Here is a 26,634-nt window from a genome sequence, read left to right on the forward strand (position 1 = left end):
AATATGTCAAGCAAAGTATAATGGAGACAGTGTGGCTCACACCTCAGCGTTGTCCCCACCAGGGAGCTGCAGTATTTGTACCTCTGTACCTGTTAATCCTGGTTAAGGGCTACCCAGGTGTGGGGACTCAAATTCTCAGACACTTCTGATTCTCTGTTAGCACAGACAAAAGTGGGTTTCAGCAGCCCGGAGACAGCCATCAGACAAAGGAATGAAGATTCTGATGTTTGGAGAGAAGGCACAGCTGAGTCAATACAGAAGAAACCGATTAAGGAATACAAGGGTATATGAGTGGAAGCACTGTTAGAATGTGCTATGGATATTTTGTCTCTCCTGAGCATCTTGACTTTTTATTAAGAACCATTGTAAATTTCCTTGAATAGGCAAATTGAGATGAATGACAAAAGTTTAGAACAAATAGTTGAGAGAAATAGTGGAGAGTGCTCTTGCTGTTGTTCAGTCGCTAAGTCATAGGCACTCTTTGCGACCTCAGTGGAGAGTGTTGATTTATGACAAATCAAAAAATAGAATGGTTCTGGCATTGTTGTGGGGCTGTTTTGCATGACTGGAATTTTCTTCAGCAGCATTCTTTAGCCTAGGATAAAACAGATTTTTTGCTTGATTGATCCAAGAAAGTATTTCTGGGCAAATATTGTGGAAGGTCATGTATGCAAGGTTCTGGTGAAAGAGTAATTCAAGTGATTTACTCTTGGGTTCAGCCTTGAAATGAAAGGAAGTAGCACTTAAGCAAGTCCAAGGAAATAGGAGACAATAGAAGGATCAACTGAAAGAAACACTAATTTCAAAGAGCAAGTGGAATAGAAGTAATAGTTTAAAAACTAGAATAACAAAAACAGAAATTAAAGATACTGTGGTTTAAGCTTTTTCGTGCAATTATGGAGCAGTTACATAAAAGATACAGAAAATGTGGCTATGATATAGATTGCTAAAGTGGAATACATAGATATATTATCAACACCAACAATGAAATACTGAAGATGATGGAAGGACATAAAAAGTGTGAGTTGAGCACTGGTTTTGAGTGAATGTGAAGAGGCCTTAAGGAGGTCAATGTAAGAATAATGAGGGCAGAGAGTGATACAGATAAATGGTGAAAATCTCAAATGAAGAGTGTATGCACACAGGAGAGGAGTAGTTTCAAAGTGGCATTAAAGAGATGAGATAATTCTGATCCTGTCTCTCAGTTGCATAATGTGTGGGAATATGCACATGCTACACTTCAGAGGAAAGTTAATGAAGTAGTGTCTTTGACGTAAACCCAATTTATTTCAGGCAGAGAGAAGGAGACTTTTCTGTTAAGAGGCTGAGGACACAGGAACATTTGTTTCCCATAAAATGAAGGGTTGAAAGGCATGAGGGAAAGGTTTTAGAAGGGAATGTTAGTCTTGAGAATATATCTCTGAGAGCGAAAGGATCCCTGAGTAGTGTGGGCATGAACACCAGAAAGCATTCACTCTTTTTTTTTTCCAACAAATATTTTACTGAGTAGCTACCATATGCCAGGTACTGTTCTATGGCTCAGAAATAAAGTCCCCATTCTAATGAAACTTACATCTAGTGGGAGAAACAGAAAGTAAACAAGTAAATATTGTATATAATGTAATTTTAGGTAGTGCTATATAAGAAAAATGCTACTTAGGGGATAGAAAGAGATGAGGAAGGAGTATGCAGTTTTACATAAGAGTGATCAGGGAAAGTTTCTCTGAAGCAATGACACAGAACTAGAATCCTAAGGAAAGTAAAAGGGTGAACCAAAATGGTATTTGGAAGAAGAGCATTTATGACAGAGAGAAGAGCAAAGCCCTCTCAGGCAGGAGCATGCGGTATGTTTTCAGGGAACAGTAGGAAGATCAGTTTAACCTGATATGAGTGCTGGAGAGGGAAAGTAGAAAGAGGTGAGATTCAGGAGTAGCCAGTGGTCAAATCAAGTAGATACTTATAGGTCATGACAAGTACTTTGGATTCAATGAAAATCCACTGGAAAAACTTGAGAATGGAGTGATATAATATAACTTAAAGTTTTTGAAAACTCACTCTAACTGTTGTGCGGATAATGGAGTGTAGAGTACGGGAGAGGAAGGAGAGAAAGTTAGGCGGCCATTCATTGCCATCATGGTGATGCGAGATGATGGTTTAGATAAACTTGTGGGCATTGGAGGTACTGAGAAGTGGTTAGAGTCTGAATCTGTTTTGAAATCAATAGGTTAAGCGGAAAGTTTGTATGGAAGAGATAAATCAAGGTGTAGATATGGACTGGGTTTGGGTGGATTTGATATGAGTTATGTGAGGAAGAAGAATTCTTGGTTTAGTGTTTTCACTTCATTGATTCCCTTTTAGTCTGTTTTGTTCACTACTGTAGTCCCAGCACCTAGAACAATGCCTGGTAAGTAGATGAGGCTTCATAAATTCTGAATGAATGAATGAATAATAAGAGTGGTTTAGTTGGAGTGATAGGTGAAAGTACTTGATTGGTATAAGGGGAATAAAAAAATGAGAATTGAAGAGGTTGAGATAGTGATATCAAAAATTGTTGAAATGAGTTACATAAATGGAAGCAGAGAAATTAGGAAAGAGTTGGAGGCATATGTCAGGACAAGTGAGGGCTTTCTTTTTTTTTTTTATCATGGATGATAGTTACATCATTTTATATGCTGCAGGGAATGAGCCAGAAGATAGGGAAAAGCTAACAAGTGTGGGAGAGAGAAGAAAATCACTGAAGTAAAATCCTTGAGCAGGAGAAAGGGAATAGGATCCATGGCACATGCAGAAGGAATAGCATTAGATAAGACTAGACACCTCTGGTAACAAGGAAAGGATAGAGTATATGGCAGAGCTTTGGGTAGCTTTAATAATTGATATTATGAAGATAAAATCTTCTGATTGTTTCATTTTTACTGGAAAATATGAAGCAAAGCCATCTGTTGAGAATCTGGGAAAAGAGTTACTGGAGAATTAAGGAGAGAAGAGAAAGTAAAAAATGGTTGTTTCAGAGAGTGGGAGAATGAATTGGTTTGGCAAATGTTAAAGGATCACGGAACATTTGAAGTATGTTGAGAAAATTTAAAGACAGACCAGTCAGGCATAATTATGGATTTTTCTCCAGCTATATTTATCTGCTCAGTTGCAAAGAGATGAATTTAACCAGGGCTTATGTTTTTTTCAGGCAGTCACAACAGAGTTAGAGAGAGGCAAGTGCATGGAGAGTTCATTGCAGACAATGATTATAATGATTTTAATTATGGTGTGTGTGTGTGTGTGTGTGTGTGTGTGTGTGTGTGCTTACTTCTGTCTGACTGTTTGTGATCCCATAGACTATAGGCTGCCAGGCTTCTCTGTCCATGGGATTTTCCAGGCAAGAATGCTGGAGTGGGTTGCCATTTCCTCCTCCTGGGGATCTTCTCGACCCAGTGATTGAACACATGTCTCCTGAGCCTTCAGCATTGGCAGGCGGATTCTTTACCACTGAGCCACCATGTAATTCAAGGAGAGTAAGAAAGAAAGAAAGGGCACCAAGGTGATGATGGGCAATTTAAAGGTGGCAAGATCAAGTGATCAGAGATAGGAGGATAGAAGAGTTGACAGTATGAAAGTACTACATGAAAAATGTTGGAAACATATGATCAGATAGTTATTTGAAATCATAGATTTGTAATGAGAGGGTTTACATATGACCATGGGAATGAGTGGCTGGATTAGGGTGGAGCTGAGACTCATTGGAGGGCAAGAGATCAAGGAATCTATTTGTAGGTTCCAGTGACCAAGGATTACTCTGTCAAATATAATGCTAAATTGTGTACATGAATTATGCCATTTAATTCTCATAAAACTCCCATATGCCAGTATTATCATTCAGTTCAGTTTAGTCACATCTGACTCTTTGCAACCCCATGGACTGCAGCATGCCAGGCTTCCCTGTGCATCACCAACTCCCAGAGTTGCTCAAACTCATGTCCATTGAGTCAGTGATGCCATCCAACCAGCTCATCCTGTGTTGTCCCCTTCTTCTCCTGCCTTCAGTCTTTCCCAGCATCAAGGTCTTTTCAAATGAGTCAGTTCTTCACATCAGGTGGATAAAGCATTGGAGTTTCAGCTTTAGCATCATTCCTTCCAATGAATATTCAGGACTGATTTCCTTTAGGATGGATTGGTTTGATCTCCTTACAGTCCAAGGGACTCTCAAGAGTCTTCTGCAACACAATAGTTCAAAAGCATCAATTCTTTGGTGCTTAGATTTCTTTATAGTCCAGCTCTCACATCCATACATGACTACTGGCAAAACCACATCTTTTATTAGATGGACATTTGTTGGCAGAGTAATGAATCTGCTTTTTAATATGCTGTCTAGGTTAGAGATAGCTTTCCTTCCAAGGAGCAAGCATCTTTTAATTTCATGGCTGCAGTCACCATCTGAAGTGATTTTGAAGCCCCCCAAAATAAAGTCTCTGACTCTTTCCATTCTTTCCCCATCTATTTGCCATGAAGTGATGGGACTGGATGCTGAATGTTGAATTTTAAGTCTACTTTTTCACTCTTCTCTTTCACTTTCATCAAGAGGCCCCTTAGTTCTTTTTCTCTTTCTGCCATAAGGGTGGTGTCATCTGTGTATCTGAGGTTATTTATATTTCTCCTGGCAATCTTAATTCCAGCTTGTGCTTCATCCAGCCTGCAATTTTGCATGATGTACTCTGCATATAAGTTAAATAAGCAGTATGACAGTATACAGCCTTGACATACTCCTTTCCCGATTTGGAACCAGTCCATTGTTCCATGTCCAGTTCTAACTGTTGCTTCTTGACCTGCATACAGGTTTCTCAGGAGGCAGATAAGGTGGTCTGGTACTCCCATCTCTTTAAGAATTTTCCAGAGTCTGTTGTGATCCACACAGTCAAAGGCTTTAGCATAGTCAATGAAGCAGAAGTAGATGTTTTTCTGGAACTCTTGCTTTTTCAAAGATCGAACAGATGTTGGCAATTTGATCTCTGGTTCCTTTGCCTTTTCTAAGTCCAGCTTGAACATCTGGAAGTTCTTGGTTCACATACTGTTGAAATCTTGATTGGAGATTTTTGAGCACTACTTTGCTAGCGTGTGAGATGAGTGTAATTGTGCGGTAGTTTGAACAGTTTTTGGTTTGGTATTGCCTTTCTTTGGGATTGGAATGAAAACTGACCTTTTCCAGTCATGTGGCCACTGCTGAGTTTTTCAAATTTGCTGGCATATTGAGTGCAGCACTTTTACAGCATCAACTTTTAGGATTTGAAATAGCTCAACTGGAATTCCAACACCTCCACTAGCTTTGCTTATTGTGATGCTTCCTAAGGCCCACTTGACTTCATAATCCAGGATGTCTGGCTCTAGGTAAGTGATCACACCATCTTGGTTATCTGGGTCATCAAGATCTTTTTTGTGTAGTTCTTCTGTGTATTATTGCCACCTCCTCTACTTCAGTTATGTCCATACCATTTCTGTCCTTTATTGTGCCCATCTTTGCATGAAAATTATCATTTTTAACATTTTATAGATGAGAAATAATGTCAGATTTCTATGTGGTATGTCCAGGATTGGAACTAGGATGTTTCCTACTCCAGAACCTTTAATCCTGACAGTGTCTTGAGACAGAGTAGAGTTAGATGGCACCAAATGAAACTCCAGTGACAAATTGAGGGAAGAAAATGACAGACTTGGCTTTGTAGTATGTGGGTAGCAGCACTTGGGATACCTCTGTTCAGGTAAAGTTCTGGCAGATAGTGCCTGCTAGCATCCAAGCAGAGGAGTTGGTAGGCAGACTGTTAGTATCTAATAGATTCCAAGGACTGAGGTAAAGGAATTTGGGGAATTCTAATAGAAGAATGTATTGTATCAGTGTCTTGTACATACTAGGTGCTCAAATGTTTGTGATTAAATGAATTTATATTTGGACAGGATATAGCAGCAGAGTCACCCTGGTAGCAGGTTTTTAGCCAGGCATTTTATGTATGTTCTATGATTTAATTTTTAGAATTCTGATAGGATGAATATTATTATTACCAGTTTATGTTAAATAAGGAGGTCTTTAAAGCCTAACATGAGTGTATTTGGTAGTTCCAAGTCATCTCTTAATTTAGTGGGTTCCAAAGCCCAACTTATACCCTATCCTTTATACTCTCTTACATGATATGACTTTTTCAAAATAGCATTCATTAACTATTTATTAAGTATGCATTATTTCCAGGCAGTTTTCTATGCATTGAACATATATCTATAAATAAACCAAGCAAAATTCCTTGTTGCCATTGAGCTCATATTCTACTGGGGAAACAGCTGATAACAAAAAATATAAAATACATGCTAGAAGTGAACAATGCAAATAAATAAAAGAAAATAATAGAATGGGAAAGACTAGAGATCTCATCAAGAAAATTAGAGATACCAAGGAAGTATTTCATGCAAATATTTGCACAATTAAGGGCAGAAAAAATATGGACCTAACATAAGCAGAAAATATTAAGAAGAGGAGGCAACAATGTACAGAAGAAATATACAAAAAAGATCTTGGTGACCTTGATGGTCATAGATAACCATGATGGTGTGATCACTTCATGCCAAGAGAAGGGGAAACAATGGAAACAGTGACAGACTTTATTTTGGGGGGCTCCAAAATCACTGCAGATGGTTACTGCAGCCATTAAATTAAAAAACACTTTCTGTTTGGAAGAAAAGCTATGACAAACCTAGATCGTGTCTTAAAAAGCAGAGATACAACTTTACCTTCAAAGGTCCATCTAGTCAAAGCTGTGGTTTTTCCAGTAGTCATGTATGGATGTGAGAGTTGGGTCATAAAGAAGGCTGAGTGTTGAAGAATTGATGCTTTTGAACTCTGGTGCTGCAGAAGACTCTTGAGAGTCCCTTGGACTGCACAGAGATCAAACTAGTAAATCCTAAATGTAATTAACCCTGAATATTCATTGAAACTACTGATGATGAATCTGAAGCTCCAGTATTTGACCATCTGATGTGAAGAGCCAACTCATTGGAAAAGACCCTGATTCTTGGAAAGACAGAAGGCAGGAAGAAGAGGGGATGACAAAGGATGAGGTGATTGGATGGCATCACCGACTCATGGATATAAGTTTGAGCAAACTCCAGGTGATAGTGACGGACAGGGAAGCCTGGTGTGCTGCAGTCCATGGGGTTGCAAAGCGTTGGACATGACTGAGTGACTGAATAACAGCAGCAACAACAGTGCAAGAAGTGCAAAGGAGAAAAATTAAAGCTGGAAACTGCATAAGGAATATCTGGGGTGTATTCAGTTCAGTTCAGTTGCTCAGTTGTGTCCGACTCTCTGTGACCCCATGAATCACAGCACACCAGGCCTCCCTGTCCATCACCAACTCCCGGAGTTCACTGAGACTCACGTCCATCGAGTCAGTGATGCCATCTAGCCATCTCGTCCTCTGTCGTCCCCTTCTCCTCCTGCCCCCAATCCATCCCAGCATCAGAGTCTTTTCCAATGAGTCAACTCTTCGCATGAGGTGGCCAAAGTATTGGAGTTTCAGCTTTAGCATCATTCCTTCCAAAGAAATCCCAGGGTTGATCTCCTTCAGAATGGACTGGTTGGATCTCCTTGCAGTCCAAGGGACTCTCAAGAGTCTTCTCCAACACCACAGTTCAAAAGCATCAATTCTTCGGCACTCAGCTTTCTTCACAGTCCAACACTCACATCCATACATGACCACAGGAAAAACCATAGCCTTGACTAGATGAACCTTTGTTGGCAAAGTAATGTCTCTGCTTTTGAATATGCTATCTAGGTTGGTCATAACTTTCCTTCCAAGGAGTAAGTGTCTTTTAATTTCATGGCTGCAGTCACCATCTGCAGTGATTTTGGAGCCCCCCAAAATAAAGTCTGACACTACTTCCACTGTTTCCCCATCTATTTCCCATGAAGTGATGGGACTGGATGCCATGATCTTCGTTTTCTGAATGTTGAGCTTTAAGCCAACTTTTTCACTCTCCACTTTCACTTTATTCAAGAGGCTTTTTAGATAGAGTGCCTGATGAACTATGGAATGAGGTTCGTGACATTGTACAGGAGACAGGGATTAAGACCATCCCCATGGAAAAGAAATGCAAAAAAGCAAAATGGCTGTCTGGGGAGGCCTTACAAATAGCTGTGAAAAGAAGAGAAGCAAAAAGCAAAGGAGAAATGGAAAGATATAAGCATCTGAATGCAGAGTTCCAAAGAATAGCAAGAAGAGATAAGAAAGCCTTCCTCAGCGATCAATACAAAGAAATAGAGGAAAACAACAGAATGGGAAAAACTAGAGATCTCAAGAAAATTAGAGATACCAAGGGAACATTTCATGCAAAGATGGGCTCAATAAAGGACAGAAATGGCATGGACCTAACAGAAGCAGAAGATATTAAGAAGAGGTGGCAAGAATACACAGAAGAACTGTACAAAAAAGATCTTCACGACCCAGATAATCACAATGGTGTGATCACTGACCTAGAGCCAGACATCCTGGAATGTGAAGTCAAGTGGGCCTTAGAAAGCATCACTGGGGTGTGTAGAAGGATTTAATTTTTATTTTATTTTATTTTATTTTTAAACCTGAAACACTGTATTAGTTTTGCCAAACATCAAAACGAATCTGCCACAGGTATACATGTGCTTAGGGAGGGCCTCAGTGAGAGACATGATGTTTGAATAAATATCTGAAGTGAGGAAATGAACAAACTATCTGGAAACTGGATGGAAGAATACTCCAGGTACAGGCAGTATCATCTTCAAAGGCTCTAGAACTGAAGTATGCCAGGCATATCCAATGAGCTGCATGGAGGCCATATGGCTGAAATGGAGTGTGTAAGATAGGAGGGTAGCAGAGATTAGCTAGTTACTTGGGGATAAGATCATGTAGGTTCTTTTAGCTCATAATAAGGATTTTGAAATGGGAATCAATTGGAGGATTTTGAACAGATGAGAGGCATGATCTGACTTAACACTTTATCATTTCACTGTCTGCTATTTAAAGAACAGACCACAGGGGACCAAGAGCAGAGGCAGCAAGACCAGTTAAGAAGCTTTTACAATGATCTCAGCAAGAGATGATGAGCCAGAGTCATAGCAGCAGAGGTGATGACCAGTGGTTTTGTTCTGAATATGTTCCCTTTTGAGTGGAATGCCCATGAGACTTGTTTATGGATTGAGTGTGGGTGTGAGAGCAAAAGTGGAATCAAGAATAACATCAGAGTGTTAACTCTGAACAACTGGAAAGTGGAGTTACCATTATATGTGATGAAAAAGATGACAGGTGATCCAGGTCTGTGTGTGTGTGTGTGTGTGTGTGTGTGTGTGTAAGTAGATATCTGAACCTCAGATATGAACGTGTTAGGTTTAAGATGCTTCTCGGACATCAAAGTGCAGATATGGGTTACAGGAGAGTTGTAGGATGGAGATATTAATTTGTAAGTTATGAGCTAATGGAGATTTCCTCTTGTTAGTTCCTTGTAACTTCCTTTATCTCTGGAGAAGAGTAAATTGGTTGAATAACCATTTGCTAAATTTTGGCTGTGCAGTGCCATGTTATGGTGGCTTGGGCATGTGTCTTAATTGTGTGTTCCTGTTCCATGGATAATACATTCTATCACCAAGATTATCTGAGCCTGTACAAGGGCTGTTGCTTTTTGTATTATAGCCAATCTGCACCTACCAAAGGGATCTGCCATTGTGGCCATGGTTATCTGAATACACCCAATGGTTTTAAGTTCATATGTCATTGGTGTTTAATTTGCTGTACTTATATGAGCATACACCATGGTTGTCTAGTTTTGCAATGTGGACTGGCTTCTTTATACTAATTTGAAACAACTATTATTATGTTTTACATTCTACTCAACACTGGAGAAGGAAATGGCGACCCACTCAAGTATTCTTGCTGGGAAAATCCCATGGGCTTGCAAAGAGTTAGACATGACTGAAGCAACTGAGCATGAGCTTGCAACATACTTGTTTGAATATTCATGTCACTATATGATGTTCTTTTTCTATAATTTTCAGTGTATTTACCATGAATATGTGAATTATATTTGTTTGTTAACATGTTATAAATAATAATTTATTCACTGTGGTCATCATTACTTGAAAGATATCTATTCTTCATTGTGACCTCTTGCATCTATATCTTAACCTCTCTTACCCAGTGAAAAAAAGTACAGCATGTCTACCTACTCTTGGACCATGGCTTCTGTTCCTACCTCGTGGCAGTCTAGCATGACCATCTCCTCCTAAACCATGTCACTTAATTCCTGTATCATGGTTGCCATGATGCACACATTGTGTGTGCACATATCACAGTTAAGGACTAATATACCAAATGCTTCTTCACATTCATCATGGTTGTTTAAGTATATACCATAGGTGTCTCTAGCTTCATAGATGTTTTATTATGTTTGAAGGGTCTTTCTTTAAGTGTTATGGTTTTCAGTTTATGCACTGTGGTCACTTGAAAATTCAGCAAGGTTGGCAGAAGAATTTTAAACATCTGGCCTTCTGCTGTCCTTATCTGCATTTGTTTGATGATCATCTGAGGTTGATCATTTACATGGATTTACATCATTTACATGTACATGATCATGTACATGGATTTATGTTAATGGCTAATGTGCCATATTTCTCTGTACACGTATCAGAGTTGGGTCCTGTTTTACAGATATGTGCTATCTTGCTAAAGCTACCTGTTCCATGTTGTTTTTAATTAAAAAATTAATTCTGGTTAAAAACACATAAACAATCAACTATTTTAATGGTACAGTTTAATGTTACTAAGTATGTTCACATTTTTGTACAGTACTCTAGTGGCATTCTTTTGATCACATGCAATGTCTTAATGAAATATGTACCAAGGACGTCTTCTCTTGGTCAGTGTTTACTAGGCTTATTATGGTTTTCTGACATATACCCTGGCCAAATGGTTTTATATCATAAATGTTCACATGAATTATAATAATTTGTTTGCTAACAAGTGTCATGGTAGTTGGAGGGCACACATTATGTCCAACTTCTTTTATATGTTATGAATGTCTTCTCATGCATAATGGTTATTTAAACATGTATTAATATCTTAGTCATGAGTTCATATAACATTTTTGTCTTCTTATGCATCATAGTTTTCTCCTTCCAAATCATGAGCATTTGCTTCTGTGTCATTGGCATCTATGCTTAGTGTGAAGGTTTGCGGCTTGTTTGCCATGATCATTTGATCACAAACCATAGTTATATACTAGAATAGCATAGATGAGCACACACTACTGGTATCTTTGCTCATGCAGCATGGCCACCTTCTCCTAAATCCAGGATTGTTACTCAGATACTCATGTTTTTTGAGTATGCATCATAGTTCTGTCCTGTATTCCATGGATGATTTCTACAATTTGGACTTCATATCCTGTACCAACTCTCTTTTTTCCTGTAGAGTATTTATCAATCATGATTATCTGAGCATTAATCTTTCTCATGTGATTTTCAAACTTTGGGTCCTATGAAAGTTTGAACATATGTCAAAGTTATTGCCCATACTACAGGTGTTACTCTTGCCTTACAGTTGTCTCTTTATGCACCGTATTTTCTTCCTCATATGCTATGATTTTCTTAACTGTACTGTTTTTATTGATTATTGTAAAATAGCCATCAACTCTTATACAGCTCATGAATCATGATCATCACAGCACTTATTAGGTTGAGCATTAGAAATTGATGTTTTATGAAAGAAAAATTGTCAAATATTGGCACATTTATATGATGCAACTTAATACTCTGACTATTTCTATCTATGCTGTGGACATTTTCCCATGTCAGAAATCTGTCTTCTTGCATATCATAGTATTCTATGCCTGTACCAGATTTAAGAAGACAATCTAAAGCAGAACCTGAGTGACTGAGTGAAAGTTGCTCAGTCATGTCTCACTCTTTGTGATCCCATGGACTGTAGCCTGCAAGGCTCCTCTGCCCATGGAATTCTCCAGGCCAGAATACTGGAGTGGGTACCTGATCCCTTCTCCAGGGGATCTTCCCAACCTAGGGATCGAACTCAGGTCTCCCGCATTGCAGGCAGATTCTTTACCAGCTGAGCCACCAGGGAAGCCCCAATATAGAACCTAGTGGCTGCTTTGGGACAAGGAGGGTGAGGATCAATTTAGAAAGACTTTTTTCCTTCATCTTCTCATCAATCAGAATAGTTCTTCAGCATGTATCTGTTTTACATATTAGTCTCTTGTATAAGCTTTCCTTGGGAAAAATGTTCCATATCCTTCTATGCCTTCTGAAAATTAAACCACCTCTATGACTGAAAAAGAGTATGGTGCTGGGTCAGAATTAGGTCTTCTTCAGGTGGTCAATGTCACAGATTCTAAGGGGCCATAAGGATACAAGCAAGTGGCTCTTTACACTGTTTTCTTAACCCCATGTCCTGGGTAAACCTCCACCAAGCCAGGGTTCGTAAAACAGCCTTGCATATAGACAACTCTAAATCACATAATCAGTATAATCTGCTGACCATGGAGGGACCTCTGTACCAGGAGACTAGGCTTGGATTTCTTCTTTATGTTGTGGCCCTATTTTGGGCTGGCTTTGCCCTCAAATATTTCTTTATGGGAAAACATTGTGTCTCATCATTCAGCAGTTTCTCAATCTGATTCAGAGGAAACAGTCCCTCTACTCCAGGCCTTTTTATATTTTGAAAAACCATCTAACCATATCAAGATGAGAATCAATCCCAAAAATTCTATAAAGAGATTCCTAATATCCTAAGATTTTCTACAATATTGCATAATTACTCATGAAAAGACATTTGTGATAGTAAGAAATCAAACAGGATTGGGGGGAAATAAAGTGAAGATGAGAGATTATTTTAGGATCTTGGATTATAAGAGGTAACTGAGGCTGAGAGAAGTTCTGTGACTCACGTAGTCAGAGGAAGACAGGGAAAAAGATGAAATTGTAATCTAAGACTTCTGGTTACTGATTTAGAGTCTTCGCACTATGCCTTCTATTGGATGGGCTCTGGTATAATCAAAAGAAGGGTATGCCAGAAGTGAATTTTGGTGGCATTGGAGAAGGAGAACTGTCACAGTAAGCATTTAGTAACTGTATATTATGAAAATTAAATGGTTCTGAGTTGAAATAAAATCTTATTTTTTCATCTCTTCTTTCTCCTTCCCTTTGTCTTCTCTTCCTTTCCTCTTCCTCTGAATATGGAACTCACAGGTCTCTCCAAGTTGATGCCCAAGAAGATGATAATCACACAAATGAGTCAGTTCTACATGGCTGGCCTTGGGCTTCTCTTCCTGATTAATATTCTCCCTGGAACAACTGGCCAAGTGGAATCAAGACGACAAGAACCTGGGGACTTTGTGAAGCAGGATATTGGCGGGTAAGTACCTAAACTCCTAGAACAAAAGAAGACTGTGATAAATTATTGACTTGGGTCAAAGTATTATTTTTTTAATTGAAGTATGGTTGAGTTACAATATTGTGTTAGGTATAGAGCAAAGTGATTCAGTTATATGAATATTCTTTTTTCAGATTATTTTCTATTATAGATTGTTACAAGATATTGAATATTGTTCCCTGTGATATACCAATAAATTCTTGTCACTGTGTATCTGTTAATCCCATAGCCTTTTGTGCCTCCCCCATCCCTTTCCCCTTTGGTAAGCTTGAGTTTGTTTTCTGTCTGTGTGAGTTTGTTTCTCTTGTGTATCAGTTCAGTTCAGTCGCGACTGCGTCCGACTCTTTGCAACCACATGAATCGCAGCACGCCAGGCCTCCCTGTCCATCACCAACCCCTGGAGTTCACCCAAACTCATGTCCATCGAGTTGGTGATGCCATCCAGCCATCTCATCCTCTGTTATCCCCTTCTCCTCCTGCCCCAATCCCTCCCAGCATCAGGGTGTTTTCCAATGAGTCAACTCTTTGCATGAGGTGGTTGAAGTATTGGAGTTTCAGCTTTAGCATCAGTCCTTCCAATGAACACCCAGGACTGATCTCCTTTAGGATGGACTGGTTGGATCTCCTTCCAGTCCAAGGGACTCTCAAGAGTCTTCTCCACAGTTCAAAAACCACAGTTTGAACCACAGTTCAAAAGCATCAATTCTTCGGTGCTCAGCTTTCTTCACAGTCCAACTCTCACATCCATATAGAGAGTCATTTTATTTTTCGGATTCCACTTATAAGTGATACATAATATTTGTCTTTCTCTGACTTATTTTACTTAGTATGATATTCTCTAGATCCATTCACATTGCTGCAAGTGACAATATTTTATTCTTTTTATGGCTTAATAATATTCCATTGTATATACATACCACCTCTTTTTAAAATTTAATTCTTTATTGGAGTATAATTGCTTTACAGTGTTGTGTTGGTTTCTGCATACAACAACATGAATCAGTCATAAGTGTATGTATGTGTGTATGTGTATATATATATCTCCTTACCCTTTTCAATCTCCCTCCCAGTCCCCCCACATCCCACCCCTCTAGGTTATCATAGAGCACTGAACTGAGCTTGCTGTGCTATACAGCAGGTTCCCACTAGCTATCTATTTTATGCATGGTAGTGTATTATATATGTCAATCCCAATCTCCCAATTCATCCCACCCTCCCCTTCACCCCTTTTGTCCACAAGTCCATTCTCTATGTCTGTGTCTCTATTTCTGCTTTTCAAATAGGTTCATCTGTGTCATTTTTCCAGATTCCATATATATGCATTAATATGCAATATTTGTTTTTCACTTTCTGACTTACTGCAGTTTGCATAACAGACTCTAGGTTCATTCACCTCAGTTTAAGTGACATTCATTGCTTTTATGGCTGAGTAGTATTCAATTATCTTAGTGTACTCTAAGTCTTTCAATCTTCTATCAGCATTTTCAACGATGATCTCTGGGGCTGAGGGCTATAGAACTAGACTAATATGTCCTTAGAAACTTGGCCCGCAAGGCCCTTTTTACTCTTTATTCCAGTGTGGAAGAAAAAAAAAAGACTAATTCTATCTTATTAACTTCTCATGTATCTGATTTCATTGGGCATGATAGATATTCTAAATAAGATGAAAGTTCTAAATAAATGAAGCTTACCTCGTCAAATGTTAAAGGCTTTTTAATTTTAACTGCGAGTAAAGTTCTCTAAAAGATATATTACAAGTTATCTAATAATACTAAAGAAGGATTTTGAACAGAATAGTCCTTCTTCATGGTGACTTTCTGATCATCATAAAGAGTGTTCATTATGTTTATTCTATATCTGCTTTTTTCTTTTTGTGTCTCCATCCTCAGTGTTAGCTGTCACCTCTCCTGTTTATATTGGTTTGCTTATATCCTGTTGGTGCTTTGAAAGTCAGATAATCGAGCCTTTTGAAAACTATATTAAAGAGAAGGCCAAGATATCCTGCTTGGAAAAGCAGAGACAAGTGCTTATATTTAATACAGAGATAGTAAAAACTTTTTGGGGGACTTTACTTTCTTCCATGTCCAATACAATTCATGCTTTTGAGGAGATAAAACTACTAAAAGTCTGGCTCTGAATATTAGTGTTGGCATTATATTCGTATTCGCTGTAAATATAGAAACCAATAGAACATTAAAATGTATATGCTGGTAGCTCTAATACTCAACAGCTGCTGCTTTTTGTTTGCTTGTTTTCATACCTTATTAATGATGTTTCTGTGTGTTGAATAAAATCCATTTGTTGCATTATTTTATCCACCTTTAGTGGATTATTCAATTAAATCACATGGTTGGCTACCCAAGCAGCTTCAACAAACAACAGTGGTTTATTAACCAATACTTTGTTTAAATCATGTTCTAAATGCAATAGCTCTCTGTAGGCTTAAGCAAGGAAACAGGTTGCACACCTGGAGAATTTGGTTTAGTAACTTATATGCAGAGTACATCATGAGAAACGCTGGGCTGGAGGAAGCACAAGCTGGAATCAAGATTGCCAGGAGAAATATCAATAACCTCAGATATGCGGATGACACTACCCTTATGGCAGAAAGTGAAGAAGAACTAAAGAGCCTCTTGATGAAAGTGAAAGAGGAGAGGGAAAAAGTTGACTTAAAGCTCAACATTCAGAAAACTAAGATCATGGCATCCAGTCCCATCACTTCATGGCAAATAAATGGGGAAACAGTGGACACAGCGGCTGACTTTATTTTTCTGGGCTCCAAAATCATGGTGATTGCAGCCATGAAATTAAAAGACTCTTGCTCCTTGGAAGGAAAGTTATGACCAACCTAGACAGCATATTAAAAAGCAGAGACATTACTTTGCTAACAAAGGTCCGTCTAGTCAAGGCTGTGGTTTTTCCATTGGTCATGTATGGATGTGAAAGTTGGATTATAAAGAAGGCTGAGCACCGAAGAATTGATGCTTTTGAACTGTGGTGTTGGAGAAGACTCTTGAGAGTCCCTTGGACTGCAAGGAGATCCAACCAGTCCATCCTAAAGGAGATCAGTCCTGAGTATTCATTGGAGGGACTGATGTTGAAGCTGAAACTGCAATACTTTGGCCACCTGATGCGAAGAGCTGATTCATTGGAAAAGCCCCTGATACTGGGAAAGATTGAGGGAAGGAGGAGAAGGGGACGACAGAGGATGAGATGGTTGGATGGCATCACTGACTCGATGGACATGGGTTTGGGTGGACTCCGGAAGTTGGTGATGGACAGGGAGGCCTGGCGTGCTGCTGTTAATGGGGTCACAAAGAGTTGGACACGACTGAGTGACTGAACTGAATTGACTGAACTTGGGGATAGTGCCTAAAAATCTGCATTTCTATCAAGTGCCTACCTGATTCTGATATAAGGAATGTTTGGACAATACTCTGGGTACACAGTCCTTGTTTTCCAAGAGCTTACAGTGTATTTAAGAATATGGGCTTCAGAAATTTTAGAATAACAGACATGGGAAAACCCGTTGAGAGCATCTTATCTGATCCCTTATTTTGTGCATGACAAAATTGGCTTCCAACAAAGGACATTTACTTTTCTAAGACTTTACAGAAAATTAATCATAGAGATAGGTTAAAATGCCAGTCTATGGTTCCTAGTCCCATAATTTTTAAAGAAAAGCTGCAAGGAACAATTTCAGCTTCCTGTAATATATTTCTTATACTCTTGTTCCCTGGCTCAGTATTTTGACCATTAACAACTGAGAACTGTATGTGTGAAAAGTGTTACGTTGGACCGTTATGAAAATATCCTTCAGTTCAGTTCAGTCGCTCAGTCGTGTCCGACTTTTTGCGACCCCATGAATCGCAGCACGCCAGGCCTCCCTGTCCATCACCAACTCCTGGAGTTCACTCAGACTCACGTCCATCGAGTCAGTGATGCCATCCAGCCATCTCATCCTCTGTCGTCCCCTTCTTCTCTGCCCCCAATCCCTCCCAGCATCAGAGTCTTTTCCAATGAGTCAACTCTTCACATGAGGTGGCCAAAGTACTGGAGTTTAAGCTTCAGCATCATTCCTTCCAAAGAAATCCCAGGGCTGATCTCCTTCAGAATGGACTGGTTGGATCTCCTTGCAGTCCAAGGGACTACCAAGGATCTTCTCCAACACCACAGTTCAAAAGCATCAATTCTTCGGCGCTCAGCTTTCTTCACTACTCTGGGTCAAGATTGTTGAATATAAGCAATTTAATGATGGGTCAAGGTAAGTAGCAAGTAAATGCCAAATGGATCTTTTATCCCAGTCTGTATATCACGATTGCAGGGAGAAATATCAATAACCTCAGATATGCAGATGACACCACTCTAATGACAGAAAGCAAAGAGGAATTAAAAAGCCTATTGATGAAAAAAAAAAAAAGCCTATTGATGAAGGTGAAAGAGGAGAGTGAAAAAGTGGACTTAAAACTCAACAGTCCAAAAATGAAGATCATGGCATCCGGTCCCATCACATCATGGCAAATAGATGGGGAAACAATGGAAGCAGTGACAGACTTTGTTTTTTTGGGCTCCAAAATCACTGTGGACGGTGACTGCTGCCATGAAATTAAAAGGCCCTTGCTCCTTGGAAGAAAAGCAATGACAAACCCAGACAGTATACTAAAAGCAGAGACATTACTCTGCCAACAAAGGTCCGAATAGTCAAAGCTATGGTTTTTCCAGTAGTCATGTATGCATGTGAGAGCTGGACAATAAAAAAGGTTGAGCACCAAAGAATTGATGCCTTTGAACTGTGGTGCTGGAGAAGATTCTTGAGAGTCCCTTGGACAGCAAAGAGATCAAACCAGTTAATCCTTAAGGAAATCAACCCTGAATATTCATTCATTGGAAAGGCTGATGCTGAAGCTCCAATACTTTGGCCACCTGATGCGAAGAACTGACTCATTGGAAAAGACCCTGATGCTGGGAAAGATTGAAGGCAGGAGGAGAAGGGGGCAACAGAGGATAAGATGGTTGGATGGCATCACCGACTCAGTGGACATGAGTTTGAGCAAGCTCTAGGAGATAGTGAAGGACAGGGAAGCCTGGTGCGCTGCAGACCTTAGGATCACAAAGAGTCAGACATGACTGAACAACAACTATCCTTGTATGACTGTAATTTGTTGAAACCTGAGATGTGTATCAGTCAGGATCCCAAAGAAAACAGATAGAGAATTTCAATTAAGACTATTTGAGGAGAATATGTTTGCAAAGGGACTAATTGTGAAGGTATGATCTGGGTATAGGTACACTCCAAGGAATAGAGCAAGAACCTAAGGCCAGCAGCAGATATGTCATATAAAACTTTTTAAGAGTGCAGAGATCTTTAGTGGAGGAGCTTTCACAGAGAGAGAGAGCTAAGAGATTGCATACCCACACTTTCCCTTCTTCTTCCCTCTGATCTTCTGCCTACTTGAAGTCAGAGGCTGTGGCAGCCCTGCTGATATAGTTCATATAGGTTATCCTTATAAGAAAGTGAACAGGTTGAACACGAGTATATAATATATCTAGAAGAAGGAATGATAGACATTGGGCACAAGGCCTTACATTTACATGAACCCAAATCACCACTTTTTCTGCATCAAGATTCCATAGTAGTGGCAGTGGTGAGCAGATATTGTGAATTTAAGAGGAAATGGTTGAATTAATTATCTCCTTGTCATATTCATAGCCTGACTTGGTGCCACTGTTCCAAAGGTTCTTCTAAGTGTCTGCTTTCATCATGAAATCTATTTTCTCAGTTCTCTTAATCTCACCATAAACTGGCACCTGTGGCTACACATGTATTGGGTTGGCCAAAAAGTTTGTTTGGGTTTTTCCATATCATCTTACAAAAAAACCCAAATGAACTTTTTGGCCAACCCAATAAATACTAAGTTACTAAGAGAAACATTAAGGATTTGGTTTTTATTTTACTTTAACTCAGTGAATAATGTGAACAGGTAGGACACATGTTGAGTGGGTATGTGTCAAGCTAATTTTGATTGAAGTGCAAGTATGTAAAGTCCAGTCTCTTCTGTGTGTATATAATCTCTATTATGGCATCAATACATTAATACTCTTACCATTCAATCTCCAAATCTTAAAATTTAGGAACCAGATGTGGGACCTGAGAAGCCATAAGTCCTAAGCTCTTATCCTGACCAAGAATCATTCTTGCATTATGCTTTATGATTGACCTACCAGTTTGAATCCCTCCAGTAGTAAACTGCATTACTACCATGGGCATATAGCTCTAGGGATGGGAAAGTGCTTCCTATATCGAACAGAAGTCCACCTTCCTCTAATGCCTACCTGTTTTAGGCTTCTGTGACCCTTCCTATTTCATACTTCCTTCCTCTCAGAGCTACTCCATGCTTTCTTGTCTACAAGATAACTCTCATCACTTTCAATTTGTCTTCTCACATGATACAGTTTTCCAGACAGTGCTTAAAACTTGGTATTCTCCTTTGCTCTCTACATTTTTTTGAAACTTAGTTCAATACTTTATTTTTAGTTTTCATATTCTATCATGTTCCTTTAGAGCTTATACTTAAATAACTCTTACTATGTGCCAAGCACTATTCTAAGTGCTTTACATATGTTAATTCATATAATCCTTAAAACAGATCTGCTAACTAGGTGCTGCTATTATTCCTGTTTCAGAGATAAAATATGGAGACACTGAGAGGTCAAGTAACTTGCCAAAGCTCACACAGTTTAAAAGCGGCAGAGCCAGAACCGAAACCCAGTCTAGCTTCAGAGTACATGCTATTAATTGCTACAATGTATTGGTTTTCATGTGTTTGGTCACCTTTAAGTAAAAATTAGGAACATGTCCATATATTTTGTGTACATGAACGTTTACTTATGTATAGTAATCCCTCAACCTCTGAATATTTAATATCTCAGCCACATGACTACCTGGCCAGTGCTACAATTGGGCAAGTATAATTTTCTTATAGGACCTAGAGAAATAAGAAGTATCATTTTCCATTTTGAAGTAGAAATACAGAATTTGTAACACAGGGCAGAGCTGGACATTTGAAGCCAGGGTCAAGAATACTTGGTAAGTGATGCTCTGACTTCTTATTGTATCAGGTCAGGAGGCAACGGTGTCTCAGTATTACTGGTGGTAAAATGAATCTCTTGGTTAAGATGATGACTGTCAGGACTCTCCACTGCAAGGATACTAGCCACCAGGATTGATTGAGAGATTTGAGCTCATGACTACCTCATTGCTTTGGTCATGGCCATGGATGTGGGATGGAGAGTAAATAATAATAGTGTAGAAGAGAATATTCCTAGTACTGTAGTTTGCCTTCATTTGTATCATAATTCTTTTCTCCACATAGGCAGTGTTATAAATGGTTCTCAGGCTGGCCTATGAAAGTCTGCTTAATGAGAAATGTTGCTGAAATAGTGCTCGTGCATTGGCAATTACAATCATTCAGACAAATTACAAGAAATAAGGACTTGTGTAGCCTTGCCTGAAAGACTAATTGCCTTTTATGGCATTATTTCAAAGGAAGACTGGACCTTTATTTCTTTGCAAATTTAGAATACAACCCATTTTATGTTGAGGTATGTCTGCTTACGTTCACATATGAAATCATATCTCTAAGGTATAGTACCTTGGTATTTAATCATTCAGAACATACAGTAGTCAGATCTTCTTGTGTGTTTCTGTGAAGCTGTCGCTTTTAGTTACTAAGAAGGTAGAAAGGACTTGGTTTTTATTTTACTTTAATTCAGCAAACAGTGTGAATAGGCAGAGCACATAGTGAATGTGTGTGCCTTAAAATAATACTTCTTTAGTTTCAGAACAAATCTATACGTGCCATTTAAGAAAAGGACAGCTGTCTGAGATGGATTGTGCGTATTCTAGCCAAAAATACGTTTATTCTTTTTTCTTAAGTGGCTTCTGTAAAAACATTAGAATGTGTATTACTGAGTTCCAAGTATAAAGCTGGCATCCCTAGTGCTGAATTTTTAGCTTGACCCTTTCACTTATCAGAATGACTGGACCTGGACAATAAAAACATGAGGGGTATGGGAAAATGGTAAATAATCTGATATGGCTATGGTTTCTGGTCAGAAAAAGTACTAGAATTTGCAGCTGTAAAAGTATATGGGGAATGGAATGCAGAGTCACAGAAAACCACATGATCTGAACAGGAATTTTTAAAACATACTTTTTTTAAAAAATTGAGATATAATTTACACATATTGATAGCATTGTACTTAAGGTGTAAAATGTTATAGTTTGATACATTTATATATATTGCAATATTATATAGTAGAGTTAGCTAATGTCTCTATCATGTCACATAGTTTCTTAGTAACTTTGAAGTTTACAATATAGTATTGTTGACTATAGTCACTGTGTTGTATCTCACACCCCCAGAACTTATCTACAACTTGTAAGTTTGTAGCCTTAAACGAAATCTCCCCAATTCCTTACCACCCCAATCTCTGGTAACTACCATTCTAGTGTCTATTTGCACAAGTTCAGGGTTTTTTTGGTTCCATATAGAAATGATTTCACACAGTGCAAAAGGTGGCTTAAAACTCAACATTCAGAAAACTAAGATCATGGCACCCGGTCCCATGACTTCATGGTAAATAGATGGGGAAACAGTGGAGACAGTGACAGACTTTATTTCTGGGGGCTCCAAAATCACTGCAGATGGTGACTGCAGCAATGAGATTAAAAGACGCTTGCTCCTTGGAAGAAAAGTTATGACCAACCTAGACAGCACATTAAAAAGCAGAGACATTACTTTGCCAACAAAGGTCTGTGTAGTCAAAGCTATGGTTTTTCCAGTAGTCATGTGTGGATGTGAGAGTTGGACTATAAAGAAAGCTGAGCACTGAAGAATTGATGCTTTGTGGTGTTGGAGAAGACTCTTGAGAGTCCCTTGGACAGAAAGGAGATCCAACCAGTCAATCCTAAAGGAAATCAGTCCTGAATATTCATTGGAAGGACTGGTGCTGAAGCTAAAACTCCAATACTTTGGCCACCTGATGTGAAGAACTGACTCACTGGAAAAGTCCCTGATGCTGGGAAAGATTGAAGGCAGGAGGAAAAGGGGATGACAGAGTATGAGATGGTTGGATGGCATCACTGACTCAACGGACATGAGTTTGAGCAAGTTCTGGGAAATGGTGAAGGACCGGGAAGTGTGGCATGCTGCAGTCCATGGGGTCGCAAAGAGTTGGACATGGTTGAGGGGCTGAACTGAACTGACCTGGGACAGTTAATCCTCATTGTCCACTGAGTTGGACAATAATAGCTCTAGCAATTTACATTCTCACCAACAGCGCATGAGAGTTCCTGTTTCTTCACATCCTTGCCAACATTTGTTATCTCTTGTCTTTTTGATAAAAAGTCATTCTAAAAGGCGAGTTGATATTTCATTGTGGTTTTGATTTGCTTTTATCTGATGATTAGTGATGATGAACAACAACAACAATACTTGTTAGCAATTTGTTTGTGTCCTCTTTGGAAAAATGCCTACTCAGTTTCTTTGACCATTTTTTAATTGGACTATTTTTCCTTTTGCTATTGAGTTGTATGAGTTCCTTATATATTATAGAATCCAATATATATATTATATTTCTTTATATATTATGAATATATCTTGTTAATATTACTTTCTGCATAGTAACTTTGAATTTTCTTTATTTTTAAAATCTGTTCTCCCCCAGGAAATATACAGTATTAGAAAAAGATGCCAACCTTTTAATGAAGTAAATTTCTTCTATCTTTGGGTTGTTTTATGAACTGCATCAGCGACTCCACATCTGTGACTCTTTTGCTTCCCCTGGACATAAGCACATTAAGGTGCTTCCTCAATGTGGTTGAACTGATACTATTTACTTATCCTGAACTTAATCGCTCAGTGAGTTTAACTTTTCCCATAGCATAAAAGTGCATGTCTTTCAAAGGTGTCCGGAGAAGGCAATAGCAACCCACTCCAGTACTCTTGCCTGGAAAATCCCATAGATGGAGGAGCCTGGTGGGCTGCAGTCCATGGGGTCATGAAGAGGTGGACATGACTAAGCGACTTCCCTTTCACTTTTCACTTTCATGCATTGGAGAAGGAAATGGCAGCCCACTCCAGTGTTCTTGCCTGGAGAATCCCAGGGACGGAGGAGCCTGGTAGCCTGCCGTCTATGGGGTCACACAGAGTCAGACACGACTGAAGTGACTTAACAGCAGCAGCATTACATTTTCAGGAGTCTGGCGAAAAAGGAATGATCATCCTCAATGTATGTTGAGTTTTACCATTTACAAAGTAATTTTATGTTTATTATCTTCTTTACTTATTTCTTCCAACAGCATTATAAGTTGAGGACCTATCCCTATTTTACATGCAAGGAAATAGTTCACATGGTCAGTTAGTGGGAGTCAGGACTAAAACAGTTCATCTGACCCTAGTTCTTTGGATTTACCACTTTTCCATTTTTCAGTTCAGTTCAATTCAGTCGCTTAGTTGTGTCCGACTCTTTGGGACTCGATAAATGACTAAACTTGCCTAACCTATAGATAGTGTCTTAGTAACATCATTTTCATTTTTAATGATGCATTATTAATATATTTTGTCCAGTCAGTAATGATAGATATAAGGCAAAGCAAGCATGGTTATTGCATCAGTCTCATCAACTTAATAAGCATATGGCTTTAAACAATCCCTTTCTTTTGGTGTCTCAGGCCATCCATCTGTAAAGTGAAGGGAAATACTTACATGATCTCTAAAGTCCTCCATAATCCTGACATACCATAATGCTTTGTTGTTCCTCCAGACTATTTTGAATGGACCCAAACTATAGAATCTTCAGCTTGTTGCAGTCCAGTTATTTAAAAAGAGAGAGTTCTAACTTGGGTTCTAAATTAAACCAGCTTCCAGCTGCCCATGCAATAATTAGAGTACACTGGGAGAAAATTTTATTAGTAATCAAGTCAAGTAATCAAAATCATAGAGCAATCTATTGAAAATTATTTTGGAATGACATTAAGCATTGATTTTTGACTTAAAAATTTAAAAGTTATTAGTGGCTAATGCTGCTAACATATCAAAACAGAGTCAGCAGGGGGTAGAAATGCATCGTCAAGGAACTTATTATTTCAGTAAAAGAGGTAGCACAGTATATGGGCCTTATATTCAAGAATTCTGGACCGAAATTAAAAATGTTCAGGGGCTTTACAATTCCCATAAATAGACCCACCTGGAGTAGGTAATCTCTGAAGCCCTTTATAGCTTGTCTATGACTCTCTGATGTTTCTGCTTTTTACCCGCTTCCAGTAATCCAAAAAATGGCTTTTCATTCATTTCATAGACCTGTTTCCCAGAAATCAAATTAGGCTAACCAGGGTCAAGATTCCCCGCAGTGAGAGTTAAGGGAAAATGCGAAAGAGGTTTTCACAAAATCAATTAAGCTCCCACAGCCTCTCTCCCCACAGTCCATGCAAGATGGATTCAGAATATTGAAGATTAAGCCAAATGTAAGCTGAGACCTGACAGGGTGTCTGTATTTATCTCCTCAACATATTGATGTCAGTTTGTTAGCGTTGCACTATAGTTTCCTTCTTTTTTCCGCTTCCAAATAAGGTGTGTGTATCATTTCTGGTACTCTTTTCACTAAAACAGCCAATCATCTCTAGTCTCACTGGTTTCCAGTGCCTCTTGGCGAAAGCTTTCCTTATGGCTTTGGCGGATGAGGGTGCCTATATTTTGTCATTATTTGCATTTCCATACTGTATTTGAGTCCATGGGGTTGCAAAGAGTTGGACACAACTGAGTGACTTCACTTCACTTCAGTGTATTTGAGTGCATAAACTACTATCTTAAAGAAGACAAAACAAATTTTGAGCACTTTTAGATATTAAATATTAAATCTGCATACTTTAATACATTATTTAATATTAATACAACATATCTGTGAAGTTATTTTAGTTTTCAAAATGAGAAAGCTGTTAGAGAGGTGTTATGTAACTTGCTTATGGTCACTCAGCTAATAAATTCAAATTCATGTCTCCAGTCTAGTTAAACCTAATTCCCCTTTTCATTCCATGTGTATCTACTTTTATCATTTGATTCTCTCAGCAAACCGGTAAGCAAGGGAGAGATTACTTGCCTTATTTTACCTTTTTTTTCTGCTCTGTTTTTTTCTATAGGCACATAGTTGATGCTCGTTAAAGATACATTGAATGATTACGTAAATTGAGTTAGGTTTATGAATTAAGGAAATTGGTGTTCAAAATGGCTTTTGACAGTTTACCAGCTAGCGAGTGGCAGTGTAGAGTGAAAACTATTCAGTTTAGATGTTCCTACTATTCCGTGGGCTTCCCTAGTGGCTCAGATGGTAAACAATATGCCTGCAATGCAGGAGAACCAGGTTTGACCCCTGGGTTGGGAAGATCCCCTGGAGTAGGAAATGGCAACCCACTCTAATATTCTTGCCTGGAGAATTCCATGGACAGAGGAGCCTGGGGGGCTACAGTCCATGGGATCGCAAAAAAGTCAGACACAACTGAGCAAGTAACACATGCATACATACTATTCTGTAGATTTTTCTCTTTAAGGAAGATATATTGACTGCCTCTCAAGATTCCTCTCAACTGTTATGCTATGTCTTTTATTGCTCTGATTAACTAGATGCTGCTGCTAAGTCACTTCAGTCGTGTCCAACTCTGTGCGACCCCAAAGATGGCAGCCCACCAGGCTCCGCCGTCCCTGGGATTCTCCAGGCAAGAACACTGGAGTGGGTTGCCATTTCCTTCTCCAATGCATGAAAGTGAAAAGTGAAAGGGAAGTCGCTCAGTCGTGTCCAACCCTTAGCGACCCCATGGACTGAGGCCTACCAGGCTCCTCCATCCATGGGATTTTCCAGGCAAGAGTACTGGAGTGGGGTGCCATTGCCTTCTCTGAACTAGATGCTAGGAATAATTATTATATATCTATTAATGGCAACCTTCTGGATCCAAAGTAAGAATGGGTAAAACCAAGACCTACAGTGATACAGGCTTTAATGGACTACTCCAAATCACGAATACAGCTGGCACTTGTACATAGGATTTCTGACTTCTAGTTTATTACTTGATTCTACATCATGCTTCTTGACCCTGGGCAACAGCCATTTCCTTCACTATATCTTTCTTTCCACT

The 26,634-nt window shown here is 39.0% G+C and overlaps 1 protein-coding gene across 3 annotated transcripts in view; it reads left to right on the forward strand.

Annotated features, from left to right (window-relative positions):
• GABRA3 (gamma-aminobutyric acid type A receptor subunit alpha3) overlaps nt 1-26,634 on the forward strand; it is a 237,585-nt gene that overhangs the window by 83,961 nt on the left and 126,990 nt on the right. For all 3 annotated transcript variants that reach the window (XM_006059662.4, XM_044936782.2, XM_044936781.2), the window contains exon 2: nt 13,262-13,427. In XM_006059662.4, coding sequence (XP_006059724.1) covers nt 13,276-13,427 — 152 coding nt within the window. In that variant the 5' untranslated portion in view covers nt 13,262-13,275. The remainder of the gene's footprint in view (nt 1-13,261; nt 13,428-26,634) is intronic.

This window comes from Bubalus bubalis, chromosome X (assembly GCF_019923935.1).
Source record: "Bubalus bubalis isolate 160015118507 breed Murrah chromosome X, NDDB_SH_1, whole genome shotgun sequence".
Classification (NCBI taxonomy): domain Eukaryota; kingdom Metazoa; phylum Chordata; class Mammalia; order Artiodactyla; family Bovidae; genus Bubalus; species Bubalus bubalis.